Source organism: Rhipicephalus microplus, chromosome 4 (assembly GCF_043290135.1).
Source record: "Rhipicephalus microplus isolate Deutch F79 chromosome 4, USDA_Rmic, whole genome shotgun sequence".
Classification (NCBI taxonomy): Eukaryota; Metazoa; Arthropoda; class Arachnida; order Ixodida; family Ixodidae; genus Rhipicephalus; species Rhipicephalus microplus.
The window spans coordinates 31,316,288-31,343,416 of NC_134703.1; the positions used below are offsets into that span (position 1 = coordinate 31,316,288).

Genomic DNA, 27,129 nt, shown 5'->3' on the forward strand with positions numbered 1-27,129 from the left:
TCAATTGAAAGAGCACAGTTCAGGTGAATGGCGCTGTGATGTCAAATTGGGGAGAAAAAGTCCTGCCCTCCCCGAACTAGTGCATAAAGTGCAGCCAAATCTAAGAACCCTGACGTCGCAGGAGAATCATTTTCTCCCATGCACCGATACCCACGAAATAGAGAAAGTACACTCTCATTTCTATAACAGTAGATTGGAATGTGCAAAATCAGCGATAAAACTGCTTTTACATAGTTCTTTTTCGTTATTGCTCGTGACAACTTTTACAGGAGTGGTTTCCAATTCTAATAATTTATAAGGGGCAGACTGCAGTGAAAATGAAGCGTCTTACGGACAAGCCAGTCGGAGATTCAGCACATATCGGCTTGCAAAGCGCCCCAAAGACACTTTATGTACCCTATTATCATTAATGTTTTATTGATGCAACACCGCAATGGACTGATGTGTACAAACAAGTCAATGTTGTCAAACCGACAAGATTGCAACAAGTTTTAATCCAATGTGCAGAACGTACAAAAATTCCGGACATTGATATTTGTGCACTTTCTCCCCTTTGGAGAAAACACAGTTTAGAGCTGTAGCTGTTCAGAATGTAATTACAATCATCATCTATTTTGGCTCTAACTGCAGCTTACTAAGTCACCTGCTATGCTAATTCTCATTTTGCAGCCTGAAGTCAGTGCCCAGCGATTGAGAAGCTGAAACTTTATTTCCTGCTGCCCCATGACTGCTGCCTGTGTTACACTGTCACAACACTTCACAAGAAAATAAATTGACTCATTTGTGTGGGATGCTTTCAGGAACAGCAACAGTGACTTTTATTTCCAGTCAGCTGAAGCAGAATACTGTCATCTAAAGAAAAAAATGTCAAACATGTCATGTATGTGCTCCTATGATCCACAGAACCAATCACAATGCAAGGCAAACAATACAAGGTGCTATTACATATTACACAGAATGGTAACCATTTCCCTTAGTGTTACCACTCTATTGACGCATTATGGCGAGCTGGTGACGAGGGCATGACTTCAGAAACTGAAACTTCCGACTTGAGTGCTTGCAGTTCAGCAAACTGAAAGATAAGACAGATCTTCATATTCTCAGCTTGTGCATTTGTGAGTCTAATCTGCAAGTGCAGATGCAACAAATGCCATATCTACAAGGCAATCTAGCATTTCAAAAATTTTCATAATAAAGCTATTCAGAATTATCATTGCACGGTGCTCATAATAGCTTTTACAGTTATTTCTTTTTACGTTATTACAATGCTATGCAGAAAGTGCTTCGAGTACACGACTTTTCGATGCAATCACTGCACGAATAGCAAAATTTTAGGTGCGAAACAAATTCGAACATTGAAGTGTCAGTGCAAATCGAATAGAATATTTTTTTTTATATTTCTCAAATATTTTCCGAATACTTTGAAGTGAAATTGGAGAACAACAAGTTGGAGAGGATTCCGAAGCAGATTCTCATGAGATAGCAACATGAAAGTGATTCTTTCGGCTATGTCAATGAAGCGCTCGCGGGGTGGTGATTCATAGTTTTCCTATTTAGAGTGTGGCAGTGCAATGACCGTATTGTAGTTATGCGCATGATTTGGTACAACCAAAGTGTTGCCGACAACACTTTACATTTGAATGGCAGAGACGCTATTTCCTCAGCCTCTCCTCCTTTTTCAATTTTTCATCATCATCATCAGCCTGACTACACCCACTGCAGGACAAAGGCCTCTCGCATGTTCCGCCAGTTAACCCGGTCCTGTGCTTGCTTCTGCCAATTTATACTCGCAAACTTCTTAATCTCATCAGCCCACCTAACCTTCTGTCTCCCCCTAACCCGCTTCCGTTCTCTGGGAATCCAGTTAGTTACCCTTAATGACCAGCGGTTGTCCTGTCTACGCGCTACATGCCGGGCTCATGTCCATTTCCTCTTCTTTATTTCAACTATGATATCCTTAACCCCCGTTTGTCCCCTAATCCACTCTGCTCTCTTCTTGTCTCTTAAGGTTACACCTACCATTTTTCTTTCCATTTTTTTTTTTTTTCAATTTTTGTGGATGTCCAAATGGTGTGATGGACAAGGGTGTGCTCCCTTTGAGTCCGGAGTTCCGAAACTGCCGCGTAGACGTCAATTTATAAGAACATCTGGAATCTTGGAAGCTAAAAAGTTTTCCTGTCCGATTTTTTAGACTTCCTGCCCAGATGTTAGGTCCAAAACAGCCTTAATTGAGCCCCCTCTTTTGCTACATTTATCATCTCCATGTTGGAACCAGCATTTTCTTAATACAATAGAGGAGTAGCAGGCTCGAACCCCGCTTTCCAGGCCGACCTCTCCTCCTCCTTCTCATTAAACACCTTTTTCTTCTTAATACATTTGCGAGGGGCTCCTGTAAATCTGATGACTGTATTTGTCTGCGGCAGGTTCAAATACTTTCGAATAGTAAAATTCCAGTGCAAATCAAAGCGAACAGCAAGCACTACTCGGAAAATATTTGAGATTTAGAGTATTCACATTTATATCTCCGACCAAAAAGTTACAATATTCATTTTAGCCTACCTTTGCCTTATCTTTAGAGCTTTTACCAACTCCCAACCTGCAAAAAATCAGCTGAGAATAAATAATCACATAGAATGCATGTGCATACATCAACACCAGAGAAACAGAGCAAGTACACTAGCAGTGAGTGATTCAAGGAAAGCTCTGCCTTGATGAAGACAAGTTCTCCTGTCGGCTCCATGCACACACTTTTCTGATTTGTCTCCTGTTGACAAATTGAAGACTCCATGCTCTAGTAAGCTGTATGTATTTTTTTATAGAGATATAATAATGATTAGAACTGACAGATAAAAAAGCCAAGGAAAGTACAGGGGATAATACTTGTAGTAATCTTAAGTAAACGTGATGAAAGTACAGTGGACGAAAATATAACATGCCACTGGCAGGGTCCGAACCTGCAATCTTCGAATAACACATTCTCTGCTCTACCACTGGGGTATACACATGCGTTTAAACGTAGGTGTGTTATTCAGCACCGCTAGCAGCCATGATGGCAAGTGCAGAAAAATCATCCACACTCACCATCATGGCTACTAGCGGCGCTGACCAACACTTAAAGAGACCGACAACTGGTCCGAACATGCGATTGAATCGTAGTACAGTCGAATCTCGATAATTCAAACTCGAAGGGGCCCGAAAATTTGTTCGAACTAAAAGAAATTTGAATTAATGAAAGCTAAATAAACGGGGGGCTCTCCGTGCAGTGGCGCATGTTCATTGAGCTAACACACGAGGGGGATGTTCCAGAAGACTTACATTCATTCACAGATCACAGGACATTCGTTATTAATTGAAATAATCGGTGATGCCCGTCTGCACACGTTTGCCTTGCAGCTAGTCAATCAATTTTGCACACAGCTTGCAAAGCATTTCTACCTTGACTTCAGCATTCTCCTGGCAATAGAAGTTGCGCGCAGAAATATGCCGTTGTCAGATAGGAAGGAGACGCGGCGCGAAGCGCTTTGTCCCAGAGTCTCACGTAACCTATCAACCCATCATCATCCGTACGTCTGTCCCGGCACTTCCTCCACCCACCCACCCCCCCCCTGACGCCGACACTTTCTAAGTCGACAACAACGACTGCGTACCAAAGAGCCGCAGCATGGCCAGCACGTGACGAGAAAGAAGGAATGTCTCCACGGCAGCTTTTTTTTTTTCTTGCTCTCTTTGCCCGCGTCGTTGAAAGGAGAAGGGTTACGTGGCAGGGACGGGAAAGGGGGAAGCATGACAACGACGCGTGAGAGATACCCCCTCAAAGTGTGGCAGCTTAGGCTAGTTGGTATGGCATGACGATAGTTATAGCGCAAAAACAATACGACGACACAGAGACAAGAAGGACACGTATCCTTCGTGTCCTTCTTGTCTCTGTGAGGTCGTGTTGTTCTCACGCTATAACTATTGTTTCCCCCCTCAAGGCGCAGAGCCACGCTCCCGCAAAGGGCAAGAGCTGCAGAAGATGTGCCTTTTTCCTTTCCTTCTACCTCACATTCATTCAACCCAACGACAGCTCTCTTTTTCTTTTTTTTTTTTTCCTCTCTCTCGTCGCGCACGGCGTTGGAAGGAGAAGGGTATTTACGTGGCAGGGACGGAAAAAGGAGAAGCGTGACAGGGGAGCGTCGCAGATCGGCATTTAAGAGAGAGCAAACGTTCCACTGCAGCATTTTCTTTCCTTTTCATTTCCTTCACGCGCAGCGTTGAGGTGTCGCACGTTCCGCCGCGGGATTGGGCAGGGTGCTGAGAGCATTTTCGGAGCGCGGTATGTTCGAATCAACCGTCGCAAGTGGTTGCGCGTTCGAATTATCAAGCATTTTCACCCATTCGAATACACATAGCTTTGACCGGACCTCATCGTGAGTCCGAATTAACCGAAAGTTCAAATTAAGGGTGTTCGAATTAAGGAGATTCGACTGTAGAAACGAAAAGAGCATGAAATATAGTGACATATTACAGCACTCTTTTCGAATTGCAATTGGAATTTATATTTTTAAATCATGCTTAAAATTGCCAAAAACTGTTTTGTTGAGCAGCCAAGCAGAAAAGCCTTGAAGCTGGATCATGGAATATTCTGTCGATCACTTTGCTGAACATGGTCGCATAGTCTGATCCTGTCATGAGTGCAGCCAGTCCACAAAATTAAGAGTTTGTATATTATTATCCCGCCCTGCTCAATTCTGTGCTGCTTACGACATAAAAGAAGTACCACAATAAAAAGCGGCGCGGCTACCAGTGGACCAAGCCGAGCCTTAGAGCATGCATGCGGAGTGGACGCATGAGCAGTAAACCACTACGCTCGACCTTGAACTGCCTGTGTGTTCACTGTTTGCAGCATGTGAGCATACGACTTACTATTTGCTGCAAATAGAAAAACTCTAATTACAAAAGTTTTGTGGCAATCTCCACTTTACCATTCCAAGATCAGATTCCCTGATGGGTAAGATTTCCTTCATGCTAAAAATATAGGCTCCATAAAAATGGTTGTAGGTTTCTTTAAATACATGTATATATCCCATAAAGTGGAAGGCGCTAGAACCATGCAATAACAATATTGAACTAAGCTCACTCTTTGGGCCACCTTTGGGACGAACAATGGTAAAAAGTGAGAGTTTAATGAGTCACTAGCCACTGTGAATTGAGCCTTCTGACAGCGCGCGTTATTGTAGAATACATGCTGCCGTCTCATAAAAACCAGGCGGCTTATTTCCTCCAATTCAGCAATTACATCTCTGACACACCCATCTTCTGACGTCGGCTGTGAAGCCATGTGGAAAAACGCACCTGGGCACACCCTGGTTGAGTCCCTTGAGAAGCATGCAGGCCTTGCAGAACTGCTGGCTGGAGATGTAGCCACAAAGACTGCATGTTCCTGCAAATGTGCACGCATGTGCAACATTACCTTCAAGTAGTGGTGATCAGTTAAAAAGAAAATGACCTTATCCTTCTCATAGGCAAATTTTTTTTTCATGACACAGGAGTGTGGCAGAGCACATCTTTCCACAATACATGGTTGTGAAAGCTTCATGACGAAAGTACAGATTGCTTTCCCAGTGTTACTTGAAAATAGTAATAGTACTAAGTACTCTTCTGACTGCCAAGGGGGCAAATGAAAGAAAGGGAGACCGTGATTTATGTTTATGTAACCAAAGACTACAAAACACTTGGAAAAATGCCCTTCTAAGGCTCAGAAAACAAAAAAATTACTTTAAAAGCTTAAAAAAGCGTTCTTGAACTACTGCTACACTATTGCCTAAAGCAAGTAAGCACTACCACCTGCTGCCTATGTGCTACATTTTCAATGTATTAAAGTACACTAAATAAAAAACAGCAGGTTGAACCCATTTAAATTAAACAGTTCTACAACATGAATTCGATTTATTCAATTTTTCTTCCTTGTTTATGCCTAGAAATACATGTCGCCTTTGTTTGTTATATCAAAACATTCATGTTCTTTTGTCACTAACAGTTAAAAATAAGCCTGGCTGCCTGCTTACAAAAGCGCCAAACACGACAAACTGTGCAAAAAACCAAGGTTGCCTGGCCTTGGCTGGTCAAGTGCCAAATGTGCCTTGAAGTCCCTTTCGTCACAGTGCACTAATGTCACGATAAAAAGCATCCCAAGAATAAGATGAGGCTACAAGCTGTCCCAGGACACATATTTCGTCCCTTGTTTACACTCATATGCACGCGCTGTATATATTAGCTAGCACTAGTATAATCACAGACGTCTAGAGACATAACTGGCAATCATGAAGAGCTGTCTATGATGTTGCTGCGGAACTGAGAAACAATAAACATCAAAACAGTAGTAGGCATGTATGTGGCCCAAGATATATATGTGCGAGAACTTCTGATGATTAAAGCTTCAGATGGTTCAAACAAAACCCCGAGTTCCCCTAGAGTATGAATTGAAAAGTCTAATGTAGAAGCTTTCTTTTCTGAGAGATCCACACAGATTTTCTAGTGGCTTTGTACTGCAAAAATGAGAGGTCGTCAATCAGCCTTCTCATAACCCTTCCACCACTTTGTGGGATTAGGCAGCACTCAATTGCGATACTCTTTTACCATAAATGAGTGCAGCTGTGTGTTTACGTTTGTTTCCATTACTCACGTTCTCCTATTTCGACACTTCATCCCTAAACAATACTGCAAACACTGCACTAAATCAGTGATAACGCAGCAAATCGGGCCTGTTGGTATGTCGAAATGAGGGATGGTGAATAGCACCAGAGTGTGAGAAAATAAAACAGAAAGAGCAGCCACACTGCTAAGAAAAAATATTACCCCGCATTATAATTTACCCTAGCACATCACTGCTTTCTAAAGGCAGCACTAGAAGCAGAAAATGGTGTTAAGGCTCAAAAGATTGCTTACCTTTCTGCGGAAGTCGAACTCCCTCCTTGACAGCCATGCACTCACCGGAGTGAATGATGTCTGCACAAGAAGGAACCCACTGTTAGCACTAAATCACATTTTACTGTTGTACAAAGTAGAAACATCACTATCGCATAAGAAGCTGAATGCGACACAAAAATAGCTCACTAGGTTCATTTCTGCTTGGCTCTTACACACTGAAGCAATGTTTAGTCTTCTGTGGTTCCACGTGCAACAGATACTAAGGAAATAAGCTTGCTTAATTCAATTTTCCCCAACGTGTCCACAGAACCATGCAATCATAAACTAGGCAACATCTGGTCATTACTAATTGCCACATAACTTACAAACTATTAGTAATAACACATTGTCTACTGTTCATTCCTTCCCCTCAACAGCTTTTACAGAAGGATGTGAGATTTAGAAAGAAAACAACTGAATGACATTGAAGCCATGTAAACTTGCACTAACATAAGCTCAGCTCGGATACGTCCCCGTTGTCCTAACAAACTAGTAACACCATATAAAAGCTGATGCGCCCAACATTTTTAAAAAGAGCTGATTGTCTACAAATGATCGACTGACAGCAGTAAAAAAAAAACACAGAAAAAGAGTGCACATTTAAAATTATTCAAGTAATTTATTCATGCATACTGCAGCCACTGAATGAGTGCATGCACAATCTCCCTTTTCTATTAACCTGTGCTGGCCTCTGCAGTCTTGGTAGCATTGCCATAAGGGCTGCGACAACTAACACTGCCAAAACGTAAGGCTCCTAGATGAAGGGCCGTTTCGCGACTTCTTCGCTAGAGGAAGTTCGTCACATGCTCCATGGCATCATGCAAGAGGCGGACTAAGTACAAACGTCACTCAAAAAGTAATCGATAGTTTCTTTCTCAGGTTCTTCTGGGATTTTATGGTAGAAAATGGCAGTTTAAACAAAATATAAACATCAAAACTATAAACCTGAAACAAGTCAATTATGTTTCTAACCAATTTGGTAGTAAAAAAAAAACCACATTTATTGCATGTACAAAATCAAAGCTGTAAGCTCTCAAGGTGAGGCCGAGATGAGCTAATGTCTGTTCAGCCAAGCTATCTCAGCCGCTCACATGCGTTGTGTGCATCGTGAACATTTTTCTTTATGGTTGCAAAACTGTGACTACAGGACGACATTGGCCTGAGAACTTCAAAGAGTTTTCATGGCACTTGTATTTTCACAGCCCAGGATTGCCATTTTTAAAGCCCTGGCTTTGCCAAAGCCCCCCAAAACAAGGTGCAAAAAAGCATGAATGGAAACATGGATACAGCCCGCAGGACTAGGAAAAACGTCTTGTCACCACTAGTTGTGCTGTGTATGTTGTTTTTATTTTACACCGTCCACCATCCAGGGAGAGATGGGTACTACCGATTACACAGTATTCATAAACTTAATCGGCTACAGTGAGGTACACAAAGCGGGAAAGTGAATGCATCTATATACAGTCGAGCCCGACTATATCGAACCTGTTTATATCAAATTATCCCGTATATCGAACAATTCCTAAACACGGTAAGTTTACATTGAGAATATATAGCAAAAGTTACTGTTTTATCGAACGAAAATAGCAACGACAACTGATATATCAAACTCCATGTGCCTGAAAAGTGCCCCAGCAAGTTGGCTTTCCCTCGCGGTGGCGGGGAAAACTGCCGGCGCCACCCTAGAAAAAGTTGGTTAGACCCGGTTGTGCACAGGCGAACACCCCCCTCCAAAAAATGATCCTGGCCCGCTTGCAGCGCTTACAGCCAATCAGAGGCCGTCATGCTTTCTCTGAGGCGCGGAGGCAGTAGAAGTGAGCGCCATTTTTTCTTTCTTTATGCTTGTGTGCCTGCTGCTGCCAATTCAGCGTGGTCTGCGGTGTTGCCTGTTGGTGCTCTGTGAACTGTATTGGCGCACTGTCATCATGGCTTGTGCAAAGAGGCAAAATTTGCCGTTCGCCGCAAAACTCGAAATCATCAATCGGGTTGAGCGCGGTGAAAAAAAGTCTGTTGTCGCCGCCGCGTACAAAATTCCAAGGAGCACCTTGAGTACTATACTGAACAACAAGGCAGACATCAGGGCCAAGTCGGACAAAAGGCCAGGTGCCCGTAGCGCCCGACGTGTGCTCGCTGCTGTGTACGAAGATGTTGAAGCGGCAATTTACAAGTGGTTTGTGGACGTTCGGTCGCAAAACATCCCGGTGTCCGGCCTTATGATCGAGCAGAAAGCCAAGGACCTAGCTTTTCTGCTTGGCAAGAATGAATTCCAAGGCAGTTCAGGCTGGCTTCAGCGGTTCAAAGAACAGCACGACATCGTTGGCAAAGCTCTTACAGGTGAAAGCAGAGCGGCGGACCTGGAGAGCGTAGAACAATGGCTTGAGGAAAACTGGCGAGATATCGCAGCAAGATATAGAGCCCAAGATATCTTCAATGCGGATGAAACCGCTCTATTTTGGCAAATGTTGCTAAACAAGACACTTGTGTGTCGTAGCGACAAGACAAGCGGCGGCAAGGCAAACAAAGCTCGTGTGTCCGTGCTGTTGGCAGCTAATTTAGACGGATCAAAAAAGCTTCGACCTCTGGTTATCGGGAAAAGCACGGCATCGCGGTGTTTTCGAAATGCGCTGTCGCTTCCAGTTACCTAGCGAGCAAACTCAAAAGCGTAGATGACTGGGGAGCTTTTCAGCAGATGGCTATTGTCGTGGAATGATGATTTGGTAGGCGAAAATCGCAAGGTGTGCCGGACAATTGTTCATCGCACCACTGCAGTACGACCTTCAGCAACATCGAGCTGCGTTTTTTGCCCCCGAACACTACGCCTGTACTGCAACCACTGGATCAAGGCGTTATACGCGCAATGAAAGCCGGCTATTGGAAGCGCCTGGCGGAGAGGCTGCTGCAGAACCTTCGTGTCGGCAGGGAGCTTAAGATCGACTTGCTCGGAGCTATTTCTATGTTGAGTACATCGTGGGCAGATGTCAAGAAGGAGACTATCCAGAACTGCTTAAGGCATGCCAGCTTCCGCATGCCTGGTCATGACACCCCAAATTCTGACAGCACTGAAGACACCGCAGGTGTTTCCGCTGAAGTTTGGAACGAGCTGGCAGAGTTCCTGGGTGCTATCGACGGATCGACATTCGACGAGTTTGTCAGTGCGAACGATGATGTCCCCATCATGGGCCAATTACAAGATGAGGATTACATTGCAGACGTCGTGCCGACCACGAGTCAAAGCGACAGCAATAAGGAAATCGACGACGGCCCATTGCCTACATCCTTCGAAGTGATTAGTGCACTTGCGTTGGTTCGGCGCTATTGCTTGAATGTGGAAGGTTGCGGCCTCAGCTGCTCCGACTCGTTGGACAACGGGGAGGCGTGCGTGCTGTCGCAGGCAGCGAAGTCGTTGACACAGAAAAAAATCCGGGTCTATTTTGTTCCACAGTAGCGCACGCAAGTAAGCCATCATATTAATAAAGTACTTTTCTTCTAGTTTGTTATGTGCCTTTGTGTCAAAATCTATACCGGGCCTATATCGAATTATGTCATATATCGAACTAATAAACGTTTTTTGGCGAGTTTGATATACTCAGGTGTGACTGTATCTTTAACGAAATAGAAAATGGCAAGAATTACAGAGCAGTGCTCACCTAGAATGGATGTTGGCCTAATAGCTTCGAGGTCCTTGAGGTACGCCCGAGCATGGCCTCTGCAGAAACAACAGCAGTTAGCAAATTAATAAAAAGCTAGGCACACGCCACTGCATTATTTTACATGCACAGCAGCGAGTGCGGTTCCCTAGAATAACAATAATATTTAGAATATAATGTCCCAAAGCCACGATATGATTATGGGAGACACCACAGTGTAGGGCTCTGGAAATTTTGACCACCTGGGGCTCTTTAACATGAACCGAAATCTAAGCACATCGCCCTAAAACATTTTCACCTCTATCGAAAATGCAGTCACCAAAGCTGGGATTCGATCCCGCGTCCTTTGCGTTCTCTAGAAACAGAGAGCTCACTATCAATTTCTATGTCGAAACAAAGGATACCGAGATGGAACTAAGCAAGTGCTGACGCATGATATGTTCACATAAGGTGCAAATACCATACTATTCATTCTTTAATTTGGCAATGCATGCCAATTAGTAATTTTGGCACCATGCAGGGCCAAAATTATTACTACTGTAATAGTATTGGATGAGCCAGTTCAATAAACTTGAAATTCAAGTAAAATAAAACGTACGGGCATGCAAACATTCAAAATTTCGAACATTTTTTAAATAATGATTGCTACTGAGTTCGATTAGCACCAAGATTTTACTATTCGAACTTTCCAAAAACAAATCTAGTCCACGTCCCACTAAAAGTGACCCCTTCAAGTTTTTTTAAGTGCTGCACCTCATCACACTCTAGTACTGCGGCAAGGCTGCCTTTTTAGCTTTGCTACGGTTGCAAACGTGTCGACTCGCGAAAACGCTTGTTCCAACATGGAGATGATAGACGTGGCAAAGGTGGAGTTTAATTATTGCTGTTTTGGACCCAACATTTGGGCAGGAAGTATGAAAAAAATTTAGCACCCAACATTTCAGATGTTCTTATACACTAACATCTATGAGGCAGATGAGGAAACTTGAAGGGAGCACATTCCAAACCAGTTGGGCTTACACAGAAGCTGAAAAAGGAGGGGAGGTTGAGGAAACGGCATACTTGCCTTACACTTGTAAAGTGTAAGGAAATACTTTGGCTGCATCAAGTCACGCGCATAACTACAATACAAACCCTGCACTGCCTCACTCTTGAGTGTTTCATAGCGAAACTTGAATACAACTATTAAACACCACCTTTCCAGCACTTCATCAATCTAGCATAAAGAAACACTTTCACGGTGTTATCTTATAAGAATATAATAAGAAATCCCCTCCAACATTTTTTTTCAGCAATTCCAATTTGAAGTATTTTAGAAATATTTAAAAAAGTATTCGATGAGATTCACACTCGCACTTCAATAATCTAAGTCATTTCACAAAAAAAAAAAAAAATTTGCCGTTTGTACAGCTCTAATAAAAGGTCATTAATCTGACTCCTTATTAGAAAAATTGGATAATTCGGACATGTTCTTTGGTCCGGTCAAGAATATGTGTTGTTCAATGGCATTAAACTGTCCTGGATCTGGCCACAATCGGCTGAAACAGTTAATTTGGACGGCCTTCTGAGTGCCCCAGGCATGAAGCGCCACAAATGTGTGACGCGAAACTTTGTTTCATTCACGAATGGCAGACCTCTGCAACACTTTTCTTGCCACTGAAAGCTCCAATAGTTACCGTTATGTTACAAAAATTACGAAAAGAAAGACTCGTACCAGCCCACTCACCTGTAAGCATTTGGGGAATAGATACACTCCGTAGAGAAGTAGTTTAACTTCTTGAAGTGGGCATACCTGCAATGGGGGAGGAGCTTTCATGGCAGTGGCAAAAAATGAGAAGGAAACATTGAATTATGTTAAACACTTCACTTGAGCAGAAAATTGGTGAGAACTGTTCACATCCAACAGCAGCCCCGTTACTAAAAAAAGGAACTGTAAAAAGTGCAAGCACCGCATTTCGAGAGTAGAATGCGATAAAGGTTTTGGGCCTTATCGCATCGCCTTGTCATTCATTTGCCTTGCTTTACTACTAGGCAGACATTTCAATCATGCAGCGACGAAAGTAACTAACATCTGTGAATGTGACATTTACCACCACGAGTTCTCGCACTTCATGATCCAAAAATTGAAAGGAGCTTTCTTGGACTTCGAAGAATAACATCAATTCCCATCAAAAGTAGTTGGAGCTAAGAGGTAATTTATGGAAAATGACAACCTGCAGTGGCATAATCGGTGTAAGAGCTTTGCTTATGCCATGTTAGGACAGTGTGGTTCACTTCAGTTTTATGCACTGTGTACAGGTGCTGTGAAGAGAATACCATTAGGTGGCATGAAATCATGGACAGCAAAGCAAAGATTTGATATTATTTTTTGCATAATAATTTTCTGAGCTAACATATTGTTTCGACATTCTTGCAAGACTTTTAATGTGAAAATCAATTCTTCGATAACCATACTTTGCTGAAAAAGCTGCATTTCGATCTAACAAACTTGCAACATAATGAAGTTATTGAATTCATCGACTTTGTCATATCAAAGTTTTACAACACATGGCACAAAAGTGTCACAGATGTGACCACCTTACGAAACAACTTCAGTCAGTGCAAGCAACTTGGCTTCCCCAACAGGCTGCATAGGTGCCAGGGGTCTTGTGTCAATGTTTGCATTTAAATGTTTTTCACGCATAGTGCATAATGTGCATGTTCTGTTAGCATAACTTACATGACAATCTCCTTTTCATATGTGTACTTGAAGGGCTTAGATCGGGGAATGGCACCTTCCGATCCCTGCAAGACAAGAGGTGCTCATCAACAATTAATCACTTTTGTCCACAAGTAGTTTGGCTCATAATTATGACAAAACTAAAGGCTTGCCTACACATCTGATGACAGGCTGAAACTGACTTGTTGCTTTCTTTGAAAAGCATTACATTATGAATTGTTAACGTCAAAACACTGAAAAAGCAATCTAATGTTTGCTGCAATTGGTGCAAAACAGTCCATTCATTTTGCAAATAAAGCCTTACACTCTCCTTTTAGACACACTAAAAATTAATGAACTGCGAAACGGACTGGTCAATTATACCTACAGTGTACAGAAAGAACACTTAATGCAACCAGTGGCCTGGCAAGTTAGAACAGGCATGAAACCAAAAGTCGCTTGCCAATTTCACTTATCAGTTCCCAAGGGAAATCCAGCTGACCTTCAACCTGTTTTATTATAATGAATAATTACACAGGCCGAATGATATTACTAGAATAGCTTACTTATGGTTGTATGACTGTTTAGTATGAACAAATAAATGTTTTATTCCAGTATGAAAGTACAAGCACCGAACCTAAGATGCCCTAAAACAGAACATAAAGCTCCAGGAATGTGTAATAGAACATTGAATTTTGCATCATGTCGATGAACAGTCGTCAGCAAGCTTCACACAAACGCTCTGAAGCATAACCTGTTGTGTTTAGCATATCAAATTTGAAAAAGACAACTACAGTTTTTTTGTTTCCTCAGCTTGTTCGTGTTCACAATATGTCCTCGTGCTGGCACTGCAACCCAAAGGGCAGCTGAAAAGACCATTGCATTGGTGATTTGGCATTGTTCTGTACTGCCCCTTTAAAATAAACATGGCCTTAAGGTGGCACGATAGAACCCACTCAGCGAAATGTACTTGAAACCTCGGAAATGTTGCCGCTAGTCAAATGTGAAAACTCACGGTAGTTATGGCTGTGCACCGCTGGAGCCTGGCAATGTCCCCCCGCAGCACTGCAGCAGAGAGTTCACACATGATGAAAAGAACTTTGCGACCATACAGAAACAGCAACCATACGCACGAAAGATTTCGACCAAAGTGCATGGAAAAGAGAGAATGCAGCAGCTATGATTTCAGAAGATTCACTCACATTGCAAAGGTTTACTGTTTAACAAGCGTGAGGACGAGGAGTTACTGAACAATTTGATTTCAAAATAGCATATTAACGTTTTAAGGTATTGAAGGGAGTGTCATGAGGTCATACGGCCAGGCTGCCTTCCATTCATGAAGTTATTAGTGAACACGAAGCTGATCTTATTATAGCATGGGTTTGTAAAAACATTGAGACAAAGGTATTCCGGCTAAGCATTACAATTTTACATTCATTTGAACTTTGCTAACAAAGCACTTTGTCGTGTGCATCAATTTTAATCTGCACAAGCAGTCCTCATTTATTCCATTATCTTTCATTTGCAGTTCTATAACATAAGCAATCATGCTCTAGAAGATATGCCACATTCAGAAAAATGTATAATATACCAGAAAGATATCGAATTAATAATTATTTGGGTTTTATGTGCAACAACCACAATATAATTATGCAGTACACTCCGATAGAAATTCAAGGGCACAGCTGTCATTGCAATATGCCTACCTTTGAAATACGGCTACCCTGGACAAGAACTGAATTTGCATTCCGAAGCTCAGCAGCGCAGCAAGGTGTCCAGTTAATGTTGGCACTACTTTGAACGAGACATTGTAACTATCAGGGTTCTAGCCAGGGAAGGGTGCCCGAGGCCACCCTCCTCCAACTCCCTACCTTGAAAATCCTGATAAAGCAAAGTGTTTTATCGAAAATAGGCAGTGAAAAGAGGCGCCTTTCTAAAAGAACCAAGGTCTTCAGCAAGTGCCCTCAACCTTCCAAAAAGGTTCTTGGCTACAGGTTCAGTAACCACATGCAGATGTGAACTGAAATTTCTATGGTTTGAAGTACGTGATACGTCAAAAACCTCATCAAATTGGATATCATCATACAAAAAAAAATAGAGAGAGAAAGAGAAGAGAAGGCTGAATAAAATAATGTGAGATTGTGAAGAGTATTACAAAAACAAAAAGGTGCAGACTAGATAAATCTATTCCTTTATTTCCTGAACAACTCAGAAAGTACAGTTCTTAGATTAAGGAAAAGCAGTATGGTAGGTTCAATTCTTGTCATATTGTGGCAGCTTGAAACTAGCAGCAACAGGTGGCTCGTTCAATCTCGCTGTGTCTTCATCTGAAACATCCTTTATTTCAGTACTGTACTCATACCTCGATTCCTTTTTGACCACTGAGATGGCCATTTATAAATGGTGACGGACACAGGGTATTTATTGTTCACAAGTGGGCTGCAATAAACCAATTCTATGTTTGACAGCTTCCTCCACATGAGTGATACCGCATATACAGGACACAAAACTACTACCCTCCACATCTACTGTGCACGAAAGTGAAGTCCCTCACTATCTTTGCAATCTCGGAGAGCAACCATGCATTTACTATGGCTGCCGCAGATACTGTATTTACTTGCGTAATGAACCCACTTTTTTTCCTGAAAAGTTGACACTAAATTGGGGGGAGGGTTCATTATGCGGAAGAAAAAAAGTCACAGGAGTTATAACAGTGAAAACTTTGCGTGACAGCTTTGCTTGTTTTGGCCCAACTAATGCGCGACAAATCTTTTTTTTTTTTTGTAGCTTGAAGCTCGTTTTGTTTCCTTCTGTAACGAAAGCGCACGAATCGACGCCGAAGTGTCATTCAGTCGTTCGGTTCCCATGCTACAGCGCATGCTGTTTGTATGTAACCCCACGTGTAGCTAGCGTACCGGCTGAGCACACTCTGCGCAGCAGGTGTCCCAAAAAAGTTCGCACCGACAAACCAGAGAACAAAAACGCAGCATCGGATGGCGGCGCACAAACGTTGCGGTAGAGGTTGCGGGTGCACGACGCGCTGTCAACGCGTTGAGTGCGGTTGCGCTTTGCATGGCCTCCGACATGGTGGGTGTGCGGCGTGTTTCTATGCCGCGTGCCCGCCATTGCGGAGGCCACGCGCTTTGTTTTTGTGCCGCCGTGCTTGTATGGCACTATCAGCAAAGAGGTTTCTCCAGCATTCGAAAGATGGTGCTTCACTGCAAAGGGCGCGACTTTCAAATTTTGACTGACGCTGTCCACGCTCGTGCTGCTCGCAAATGTTTAGCATGGTTGCTAAACTACGTTATGACTTTTAATGCCTTGCCATTTTATGATATAGTAATGGCTTGATTTAACATTGCTTCGATCGTTAACAGCACTGAATATCATGGAGAAATATAATGAACAGATACATTAAAGAAAGCTTTTTTTTTTTTTCGAAGACCAAGGTGATGAGGTTCGTTATGCGAGTGGGTTCAATATGCGAGTGAATACAGTACTGTATTATGGGAACCAAAAAATAAATAAATAAAGGCCTGCAGGGCTTCATGCGATATGCATTGTATTAATGAGAGAAAGTATTCACAGCTTTGCCACTACTTACCATTCATAAGGACTGTTTCTGCAATGTCATCTGCATTGTGCCCTGCCAGGAACAGATATCACTAGTCACTCTCGCTGCACTTACAAGTTGTACACTTTTGTTCAAGTTCACACAAAAGTGAGCAAGAAGGATGAAGGATGAAAAGACCATTGAATAGAGCTAGTCAGTGATGCTGCATCTAAGATGTGATATCATAAAGACACGAAGACGAACACAAGAATAATCAAGGTTGGGGTTTGTGCCTTATCCCCTTGCTCATCTTTCGTTTCATCAGCCAAGCACATCTAACATGCAGTACCAGATCAGTCAGTTCCGTAGGCAAGTTTGGACAGAAATGAACTGTATCGCTGTGGCTTTATGATGAGCAGTTATCTTCGTGGCACCACTTCGATTTTTTTGCATTTCTTTGCCCAATTAGGTCCCGCAGCTGTCTCTAACGCTCAACAAATATCAATTTCATGGGGTAGTAATAGTTAGCCCTACATTCCATGATGACACTTACTAGATAAGTTACTCTGTTGCAGCAAACAACAAAAGGCTGAGAAGAGCCAAATAGGATTACATTACAAACCGTAAGTTGCCTTACCAAGGCACAATCTAAAGCTTACAAATACACGCTACAGTTTAAGATTGACAATGCTGCTACCAACCACACCAAGGGGACGAGAACAGTCATTGTCTGATTTTCAGACTCGGTGAACAGAAAGCTGACCTAGTTGTTATGGATTGATTGATATGTGGGGTTTAACGTCTCGAAACCTCCATATGATTATGCGAGACGCCGTAGTGGAGGGCTCCGGAAATTTCGACCACCTGGGGTTCTTTAACGTACACCAGAATCTGAGCCCACGGGCCGACAGCATTTTCGCTTCCATCGAAAATGCAACCGCCGCAGCCAGCATTCGGTCCCGCGACCTGCGGATCGGCAGCCGAGTACCTCAGCCACTAGACCACCGCAGCGGGGCTAGTTGTTAAGGATTGAATCATGAAAAAACTATAAAGTGTGCAAGCAAGTAAGGCAAAATTTTGGACTGTCTAGTAGTAAAAAAAAAAAAACAAAACTAATTTATGCCTTTTCTTACCTCTCCCAAGTAGTGCAAGCGCTGTAGCCGTTTCCTAAATAGCTCTGAAGACGTACTTATACTCATATTGGCCAAACATTTCAGTGTTTGTAGAGTAAACTCTTGTTAATACATATGCTCTGAGTGGAGCTCTTGATCAATTGTACATGTACTAATTAAGGGCAAGTTCACGTCTCTTGACGAGTGCAGCTAATACAAACAGAGGGTGCAAGAGAAACGCTTGATTTATAAGACAACTGACAAATCAACATAAGTGAACGGGTGATAGGGGCATCAGCTATCAAAACTAAAGGATTTCTGCTATATTGCTCATAAAATGAGCTTACAGGGTAACCAGACAATTAAAAGAACACTAAACATCACTCAGCAAAGTTATGCTTCATGTGTGTCACGTAACTGATTATATATTATAGTGGGAATACGATGAAGTAAGCTACATAAGTGTTGCTCACTTAGTTGTTTCCCTGCTGGCATTAAAAAGACTCGAAGTCACCCTGCAGTTGTGCATGTTGGATATTACAAGCCCCATCTGCTTTCCTAGTTGTCACCCAGATTGAGTCCCCAATGAAATGCATCAATATGACAGTATATTTGAAACCTCACCTGTGACCATCTTGTTGACACCAAGCTTTGCGGCACCACGATCCAGTGCCTGTCGACGAAACACTCCACAGAAAGTGCCTACATGAGATTGTAAGAAATGTCTACATAATACTCGAAACACAAGGCTACTGCACTTTTCTCTGCCCTCTTTAGCTTTTTGAGGGTTTATGGCGTAAATATATAGTAGCGAAAATCAATCCCAAATAGTCAATGCCATACATTTACCATACTGCCTGTATGTTAAAAAAAAAACATTCCAATTTTCTGGCTGTTCTTGCCCAAAAATAGCTGTCACCCTCTGGCGAGGCAGAAAATATTCTTGTGTTGTTGAAGGTGGGTTTTTATTATAATGTTTGTTTACGCGTGGTATAAGACAGCGCCCTAAGCGTCGTTTGTACACCTGCATGTGCTTGGTGGTATGTGTGGCTCTGTCTTGGGAGACGTTTCCATTTGATACACTCGTAGAACTGATGTCTACCTCGTTTCTAATACAGAAAAAGGTGACCTTTTGATCGTACTTCATTTATTACCAACAGCAGCACAATTTGAGCTGTTCAGAGGAAGATGCACGTACATAAAAACAATGTCACCATATACAGTGTAACCGTATCTGTGCCTGCACATTTATTGTCTTGAGAATTGTGGACATTGATAGCCACCCGGTAGCGATACCACGTATGGCCATCGTGAGCGATTTCTCACTCATTTGAGCTCAGTGGTGTGGTGCAGAACCACGTTTTCGTGTGTAACATAGGCATGCATGCCAGTTTCTAAACCATGGGCGAATGAAGTAGTGTTTACTTTCGATTCGGGCTACTCCCCAAATGCCAAATTAGAATTAGATGCATTGGATGTCAACTGCCAAAGCAAAGATTTTACAAACTACAGTAGACTCCCAGTAAACAGCAATCTGTTAAATGGAACTGCTGCTTAAACGAAGCAACTGCCTCCAGCACAATTGGTTTCATACTTGAATTCTCCACCCTTGTTCATTTCAGGGTAAACGGGACTCCTGTGTAACCAAAACATTTTTCCTGGTCCCTTCAGGTCCCGTTTAGCGATAGTTTACTGTAGTCAGAAATTGGAATCCATCTGAGGAGTAGGCACCTTTCCAAAAAGGGGTGCAGCATAATGATTATAAGTGATACAAAGGGCATAATAATCTGTGAAGCACATTTTTTTTAAGGCTGCGAGATATGTTCGTATTGATGAGCATACACTATCATTATTAATACAAGGTTCTTAATGTTACTTTTGAATAATAATATCTGTGGTTTCACATCCCAAACCACTATATAATTATGAGAGACAATGAAAGTTATTTTTTATTACACATGAATAAACAATGCATCTATACGTAAGTACAATATATTTTTCTCTCTTCACGATCACTCTGAAAAATGTTGGGTAATTTTTGTTCGACACTGAACCTTTTAAAAGTGCAATGAAACAAGATCAACCCTGGAGTCTCGCACTTGGTAAAAATCTTCCAAACTCAAAAAGGTAAAACAATGCCTTGCGCATGTGCACCTTTACAAAAGCTTCACCATGGCACTTTTCTTCGTTTTTTTTTTAATATGATGCACGGTTTTGCCATAAAACTGACAAACAGTACAGTTGGCTGCTCTGAACATGGTGTCATACTAACTTGTCACTACATGACAGGCATCTTCTTCTTTTTGAGCACTATGTCTCATATTTCATTGCAAACACTTTCTACAACTCTGCTGCTAGAATAAAAATGTGAATTTCTATTCAGAATGCCACTTACTTCACAAATTACCTGGTAAATATTTTAAAATAAAAACCTGTTACACTCTGCTCACCCCCACATGCTTCATCTCGTATGACAAACTATGAAGAAATGAGACACCAGTAGTTTGATAAAGACTCACAGTTGTTTCTGCGCCCAATCTGTGCCACAATCTCGTCCATACTCCAGCCATAGAGGTCCTGCAAAGCATTGGAAGGATACAGAGCATGAGCAAACAGCGATCAATGCGAATAGGGCATCTCGTGCCTCATAAGCAGTTGCAGTTTGCTACACAAGTTACGTAGACTTGTTTCAGAAAATTAGAAAGGACCCATTTGATGCAATGCCGTGGCGTTAAATTAGCAAATAACTGGTCATGTTTCCCCTCAACTACACTCTATTCTAGGCAATCGGGGTGCAGATCAATATTTTAGGGGGACAGCTGTCTACTCCGCGAACCCTAGCGCTTTATTAGAGATTGAAGTGGAATATGAAATATTTGTGGACTCTATCGAGATCCGACTGACCTTGTAGGACAACACCTCCAATGGAATGCCATACTCCTCTCGGTTAGACTCGACAGTCTGTAAATACAAGACGTGCAGTTTTTGAGGGTCAAAAAAATGTCCAAGTCGTCTCTCGGTGAACAGCACCGCCAATGCGAAAATAAACAAAAAGTTCCGATTCGTTTACTGCCATGCATCAATACCCTTGAAATCAGATATAGAGAAAGGCACCTGAAAAAAAATTTTTTTTCGGAAGTCTTATGAAGCAGCACAAGCAGGCGGCAACGCTTCGCGATGCTTCTTGTTCTCTGTTACTCACTACTGTTAACTATCACTCCAACTAAAAATTAAAAAATGGTTTCACAGCTCAGAGCTTTGATTGATTGATTGATATACGGGGTTTAACGTCCCAAAACCACCATATGGTTATCAGAGACGCCGTAGTGGAAGGCTCCGGAAATTTCGACCACCTGGGGTTCTTCAACGTGCACGCAAATCTGAGCACACGGGCTTACAACATTTTCGCCTCCATTGGAAATGCAGCCACTGTAGCCAGGATTCGATCCCGCGACCTGCGGGTCAGCAGCGGAGTACCTTAGCCACTAGACCACCGCGGCGGGGGCAGCTCAGAGCTCAAAGAGGTACAAAATTATGTACTAGTAGCTTAGCTGTGCACCAATTCATTGAAAGCCACGGCGATAATAATTCGTAGGAAGACCAGTACAATGCTCACATATATTTCACACCAAGAGACAGAGTGACCAGAATATCTAACCTTTTCGCTAAACTTTTCTGCTGCAAACTCTTTTTTCGGGTGGCCGTACAGAGGGCAGACCCATGACGGAAGCTGTCGTCAATCATGCCACTGTCACTACATGTACGTAAATTTTGCATGCTATATCCAATTATGCTTGTTATATAGCTTTTCAAGAGAAATTATGTAATACTGCACTTTATTATGGCTTGTGTGAAATATGTCCTCTATCACAGATGGCATACTTGCTCCAAACAAGTAATTACATTGCATACTAAAAGCCCAGCTATGGTGCAGTAACAAATCGATGAGCGCAGCCCTTGAAGATGCGCCGGTCACATGTATATATTTGTATGCGCCTCTTTTCTAATAATTGATGCCCACTCAATTGTGGGCTTGTCAGCGATCGGCCTTTTCTGATACGGCAGTCTGATGTTTTATTGAGGTCACTCATAATTGCACATTGCCACATTTCATTTCTCCTAGATATAAACGAATGATTTCACGTTTCCGTGCAAAAACTTAAGTCGTCAGGTGCAATGTCAACTAAGTAAGTGTATCACGACCAACCAATAAAAGCCGTTTAAGTTTCACAGGAGGATAAAAGGGCTCAGGATAAAAATAATCAAAAGTTTTAGGTCAAGCACACACACTCCAAGCTTTTTTTGCCACACTTTCTTCAAGAAAAAAAAGAGCTACTACATTTTTTCTGCGCTTTTCGTGGTCAATTTTTATGTGCTATAGGGAAGGTAAACATGCTATATTTAAGGGAAAAGTAATTAGAAAAGTAATGAATATTTTTTAATCATTCACTCAGAGTAATTCATTATACTGCTAAATTACTTGTCTACTTCAGTAACCTAACTACTTGCAGGTCCGTTCTTCATATAGAGAAAATGACAATGTAAAGGCCCCCCTCTACCAACTCATTACCAATTGTTGGGCCTATTCAGCTTCTTTCAATAAAATAATGACTGAGAAAATGCAAAAAATCTGCTTCAAGTTTGGAGCAACAGAAAGCCAGTGCCCACACACTGCTTTTTCTAACCTGTCACAGTAGTGAGGGTGATTAAGTTATACAAGAAGGTACAGAAAAAAAATTGACTGCACACCTTTAGTGAATCATCTCTGTATCCTGTGATGCCTTCATCAATTGACAGTAGCACCAGCCGGAGCCCATACTTGTGCCGTTCATTGAGCAGCTTCATCACATATGCCAGCACAGTTGAGTCTGCAGGAGCATCGATGCAGTTAATGCTTCTTACACATTCAAGAAAACTAAATGAAAGAATAAAAGAGGTACGGGCCAGAAACATTTGAGCCTCCTGTTTTTCTTCAGTCCTTTCTGCAACGTGCTGTAATTACTAAACAGTGTCCAACTTCTGAGCTTTCCAACTTCCTGCCTTGCCATAATGTATATACTTGGATAATGTTTTTGCAGAACAGCGTTGACGATCAGCAACAATACCACTTCCAGTATGTTTAGTCTCGGCGACGTGTCTTATTAGTCCATCACATATATCATTCATCACTTACTGAAAGACACACAGTTCGGTGATTAAATACAACATCACAACAGAAATAAAAAAACAAGACAATCTTTTTGAACTTCCTTATTTAAATGTAACTGATTTGTCATTTACAGGGCTTCAGTCTTATGGTGAGAGAAAACTAACACATTTTTCTGCTGCTTGCTTGCTGACCACGAGTAAAATTTATGGGCTTACTGTGAGAAAAAAAAAAAAAACAGCATTCAGTTCCCTCACTTTAAGCAAAGTGAAATGTTGTATGCACTTGCCCTCCCACTGTGCTTTTTGCGGCTGCATTCAGACCTTTTGAGACACTCGTGTCTACAAGTTAATAGGTGGGATGTGCTGGCTCAAGAATTGCTGGAGAAGGAATTTGCATTGTGTACCCACACGACGAATGGTTCCGCGGAAATTTCATCTATGGACGATTATTCCGCCACCCTTAGGGCTGCGAAGCACATCCAGGAGTTAGACGAAGCGAGTAGACAGACGGGCCGGAGAAAAAAAGCATGGTAGCACTGTCTGCAGAGAGAGCTGCTTGCTCTGAATTTTCAAGGTCTTTGTTGCACATAGCGTGGGCTGTTAGTAACAAACTAACGCTTGTACTTGCTTTAGGTATGTGTCCATAGGCTTTGCCAGAAATGTATTAATGACAATTCAGCAGTATTACAAAGAGCCGTAATCTTTTTCTAAGAGCTGTAGCTTCTATTGGCAGAACACGAGCTTGATGATCTGCGGTGGCTTGAGTGCTACCAAATCTAAAAGGCCGTGCAAAAAAACGAGCGAGAAAGAGAAGTTGTGCTTGCCGCCAGACCTATAATGGCATTCTCGGTTAAATCTACTGTGAATCCGAATGCGAAAAAGAGCTTGAATTTTTCCATCTCATGGTCTGTGGATGCGGCACGGATGGCACAAATCCATGACGCAAGGTCATGAGATGCACCGTCAGACGCGGAAAAGACAGATTTGGTCTATCATGTGGATACACGTTAAGGGTCATGTCTGCATCAGTGTTACCCCACTCTCACTGCGTAAAAACAAATAGCAATATTTACATGCTCTACATTCATTCCACTCTTCCACCCATATTAGCCCGTCCTGCACATGTGTCCTGCATTATTTTTTACACATGCTAATAATAATAATAATTGTTGGGCTTCAACATCCCAAAACCACCATACGATTATGAGAGATGCCGTAGTAAAGGGCTCTGGAAATTTAGACCACCCGCGGTTTTTAAACGTGCCCCTAAATCTAAGCATCAAGCATTTTTGCCTCTATCGAAAATGCACCCGCCACCGCTGAGATTCGATCCCACGACCTGCGGGTCAGCAACCGAGTGCCTTAGCCATTAGACCACCGTGGCGGGTTTTTTACACATGTAGCATGCTTGATAGATTTAGGCATGCCAATTCTGTATGCGTATGCTGAGTGTTTCTGCAGAATAAACTCGGAATACTTTCTGTCCCTTCTTCCTTACCACTGTGCTTCTTTTTTTACCTGGTCCACAATCCATAATATAGTTTACATTACTAACCACTTTACAGTATTTAGTTTACCAACCACACTTTTTTTTAGAACAGCAGTACCTAAATGCTTTGAAAGCTGGTCAACCTTGAAAAGTGTGAATTTGATGCTTTTCAAAGCTAGCTCAAGCTCACAGGAGGCACCACATATGAGATTAGTCTACTGACCAAACGATACCACACTCCCGCCCTCTTCAACGGTAATGTCAAACAATGTCTGAATATGGCACTGTTGCTTGAACATCAATGCTTACTTATGCACCTTAATACACACGTTGCAAGTTTATGCAAATTAGGTATTGCGTATGGGCTAAATCAGCAGATGTTTTATTGGCAAAGTTGGCTTTTGGTTTTGTTGCACAATGCTTACTAGACTAATCATTTTTCAAGCCAACTTGATATCCACTTGTGTCAAATAAATGTCTGGTATGAGCCCACTCTTATGTGGGTAAATGTTTTCAACATGAAGTAAATTAGTTTCTAAAGCTGGAAACACGCTGCTTGTATGCTTGCTAAATGTATGTATGGCAAGGCACTATTAACGAAATGATGACTAATTAATTGGTCAATAATGCCAAACAAACTTCCATAGAAGCAGCAAGGGAAGGGCTGGAAACACCAGTGGCATGATAAAAACAAATAGTAATTTTGTATTTTGGCGAGGGCTGCTTCCTTACTGTTAATATTTAAAAGAACAGGTCAAATTTTAGGGACAATGCTGCACTGTCAACAGCCTAAATGATTACCAGATTTTAATATTCCTAGAAGCAACAAAGAAAAAAAAAAAGGTCAACCACCTGCATTGTGGAACTAAACAGTAATTTAGTACTTGAGTGAGGACTAGTTAATTCATGTTAAATACTGACTGAAACTCAAACAACGTGAAATAAAACATGTTCGAGAAGACGAGCGTCACACTATATACTTAATCTGTCAAGCATATTTTCGTGTCATCACAGAAGTTGCATTGCCTTCGCCTACATAGCAACCCATAGCTTTCGCGAAGGAAACAAAACAGTTGCCGCTTGAAGCAAATCAAATGATGATGATCCACTAAAATCTAGACACTTCAGCGTATACTTGTAATCTTACAAAAACATCAGTTATGCCGACTATATACAACTTAAACTAAACAACAGACAAGGAAGGAAAACATGCATCAGTGGTTTTGACAAAAAAAGAAATGTCATATCTCCGGCAGCTAATGTCCGGTCATTGAAAAGACACGGGGCTATGTTTACGTTGGTGTCTGCACACAATGGCTAGAAGTTTAGCTGCAGGCACAAAAACAAAATTCAGCCCAGCAATGTTCTTGTCTGTTCTCCATGTGTCCCTCGTTTCTTCAGTTCTACTGCTCAAGCAAGTGTTATCCATGAATGGCATAGGTTGGTCGAATACTGTTTAGGTGTTAGGTTACCTTTGCCTCCTGATGCAGCTATGGCCACATAATCGCCCGGTTGAAACAGGTGTGCCCGCACGATCGTCTCATGCACCTCCGTCTCGAAGGCGACATAGAAGCATTCTTTACACAATGCGTCCCCCTGTGGAGAATAGCAGAATAGCCACTCGACACCGCCCAAAGCAGAACTTGTCAAGCCCAATTGCGCAGTAAGGCGGCAAATATCACAACAGCGCCAATGGACAGCTACAATACGAATGCAGATCAATGCTGCGTTTTCTTTATGCCTAGCTGGATCAATTCAATCTTAACAAGCTTTTGCAACTTATAGTGAGGCTGAGTAACATTACGTAATTTCGCTGACTTCCAAAAAACAGCCGGTCCAAAGCAAGACGTTATGACCACATAAAGTAGCAATTTTCTAAGCTAAAAATAAAACTTCGCACAGGCACTGCCCCATTCTGGAGTTCTTGATTATACAATATGTTCAATAGCACAAAGAAGAAAGGTTACTGATTTCCAAGCGCATGACAAGTGCATGTCACTGTCAGCCTTCGCTCATTAGTTGACTACCGTTTTGAGCGCACTGCAGTGCGACATGTCTCGCCCTACGCCAGGAGAAACGATGAACAGTAGAAAGCTGCATGCATTGTAGCCACTGAATTCTGCAGGTGGAACTGTAGCCAGCACGCGATACTTAATGTAGCAGATATAACTGGAGGATGTGAGCCTGCACGCTTTTTGTACGTACAGTACTACATGCGACGTGTGGCGATTCTCTAGAAAATTAAATCATCGGCAAGGCTCTGTTTGGTCAGACAGAAGTCACTCGTTTGAATAGAGAACGTTTCAAGATGTTTGTTTCTCAGCAAGCTTACTGTCTTAGGACGCTTGAGAACAGCTCGCGCCGAATCGCATTTGCTACACAGTCGCATCACCGCGTGTTCGAAGGGTCAGCCTTGTTCAGCCACAGAACACCTGTTCAGCGTGAGCAGCGTCAGGCTCGCGTTTCAGCGCACATGGTCCATGAGCGTAGACTCTAGGGTAAAAGCTGGGTTAGTAGAGCTATGACCACCATTC

General features: G+C 42.2%; 1 protein-coding gene across 2 annotated transcripts; it reads right to left on the minus strand.

The window, feature by feature from the left end:
• Positions 1-794: 794 nt before the first annotated feature.
• Ctu1 (Cytosolic thiouridylase subunit 1) lies at positions 795-27,129 on the minus strand. 2 transcript variants are annotated; one of them, XM_037422680.2, is made up of 15 exons: positions 26,928-27,129; positions 26,068-26,191; positions 22,708-22,826; positions 20,863-20,919; positions 20,478-20,535; positions 18,583-18,660; positions 16,898-16,939; positions 14,309-14,358; positions 13,315-13,379; positions 12,322-12,387; positions 10,596-10,654; positions 6,928-6,987; positions 5,335-5,422; positions 2,560-2,596; positions 795-1,072 (listed from the first exon to the last, which is right to left on the minus strand). In XM_037422680.2, exons 1-15 carry the CDS (start codon positions 26,982-26,984, stop codon positions 980-982), a joined length of 1,053 nt encoding a protein of 350 aa, XP_037278577.2. In that variant the 5' UTR covers positions 26,985-27,129; the 3' UTR covers positions 795-979. The 2 variants fall into 2 exon arrangements, with proteins under 2 accessions (XP_037278577.2, XP_075748571.1); XM_075892456.1 differs by lacking the exon at positions 26,068-26,191 and having other exon boundaries at positions 26,928-27,080.

Bases quoted from the DNA above. Each gene is read 5' to 3' on its own strand.
- Ctu1 (XM_037422680.2), bottom strand. From the start codon at position 26,984: ATGCGACTGTGTAGCAAATGCGATTCGGCGCGAGCTGTTCTCAAGCGT. The intron at 13,380-14,308 runs GTGAGTTTTCAC...CTTGTCTTGCAG, and splicing joins GGTGCACAGCCATAACTACC to GGATCGGAAGGTGCCATTCC. The intron at 6,988-10,595 runs GTGAGCACTGCT...CTTCTTGTGCAG, and splicing joins TAGGCCAACATCCATTCTAG to ACATCATTCACTCCGGTGAG.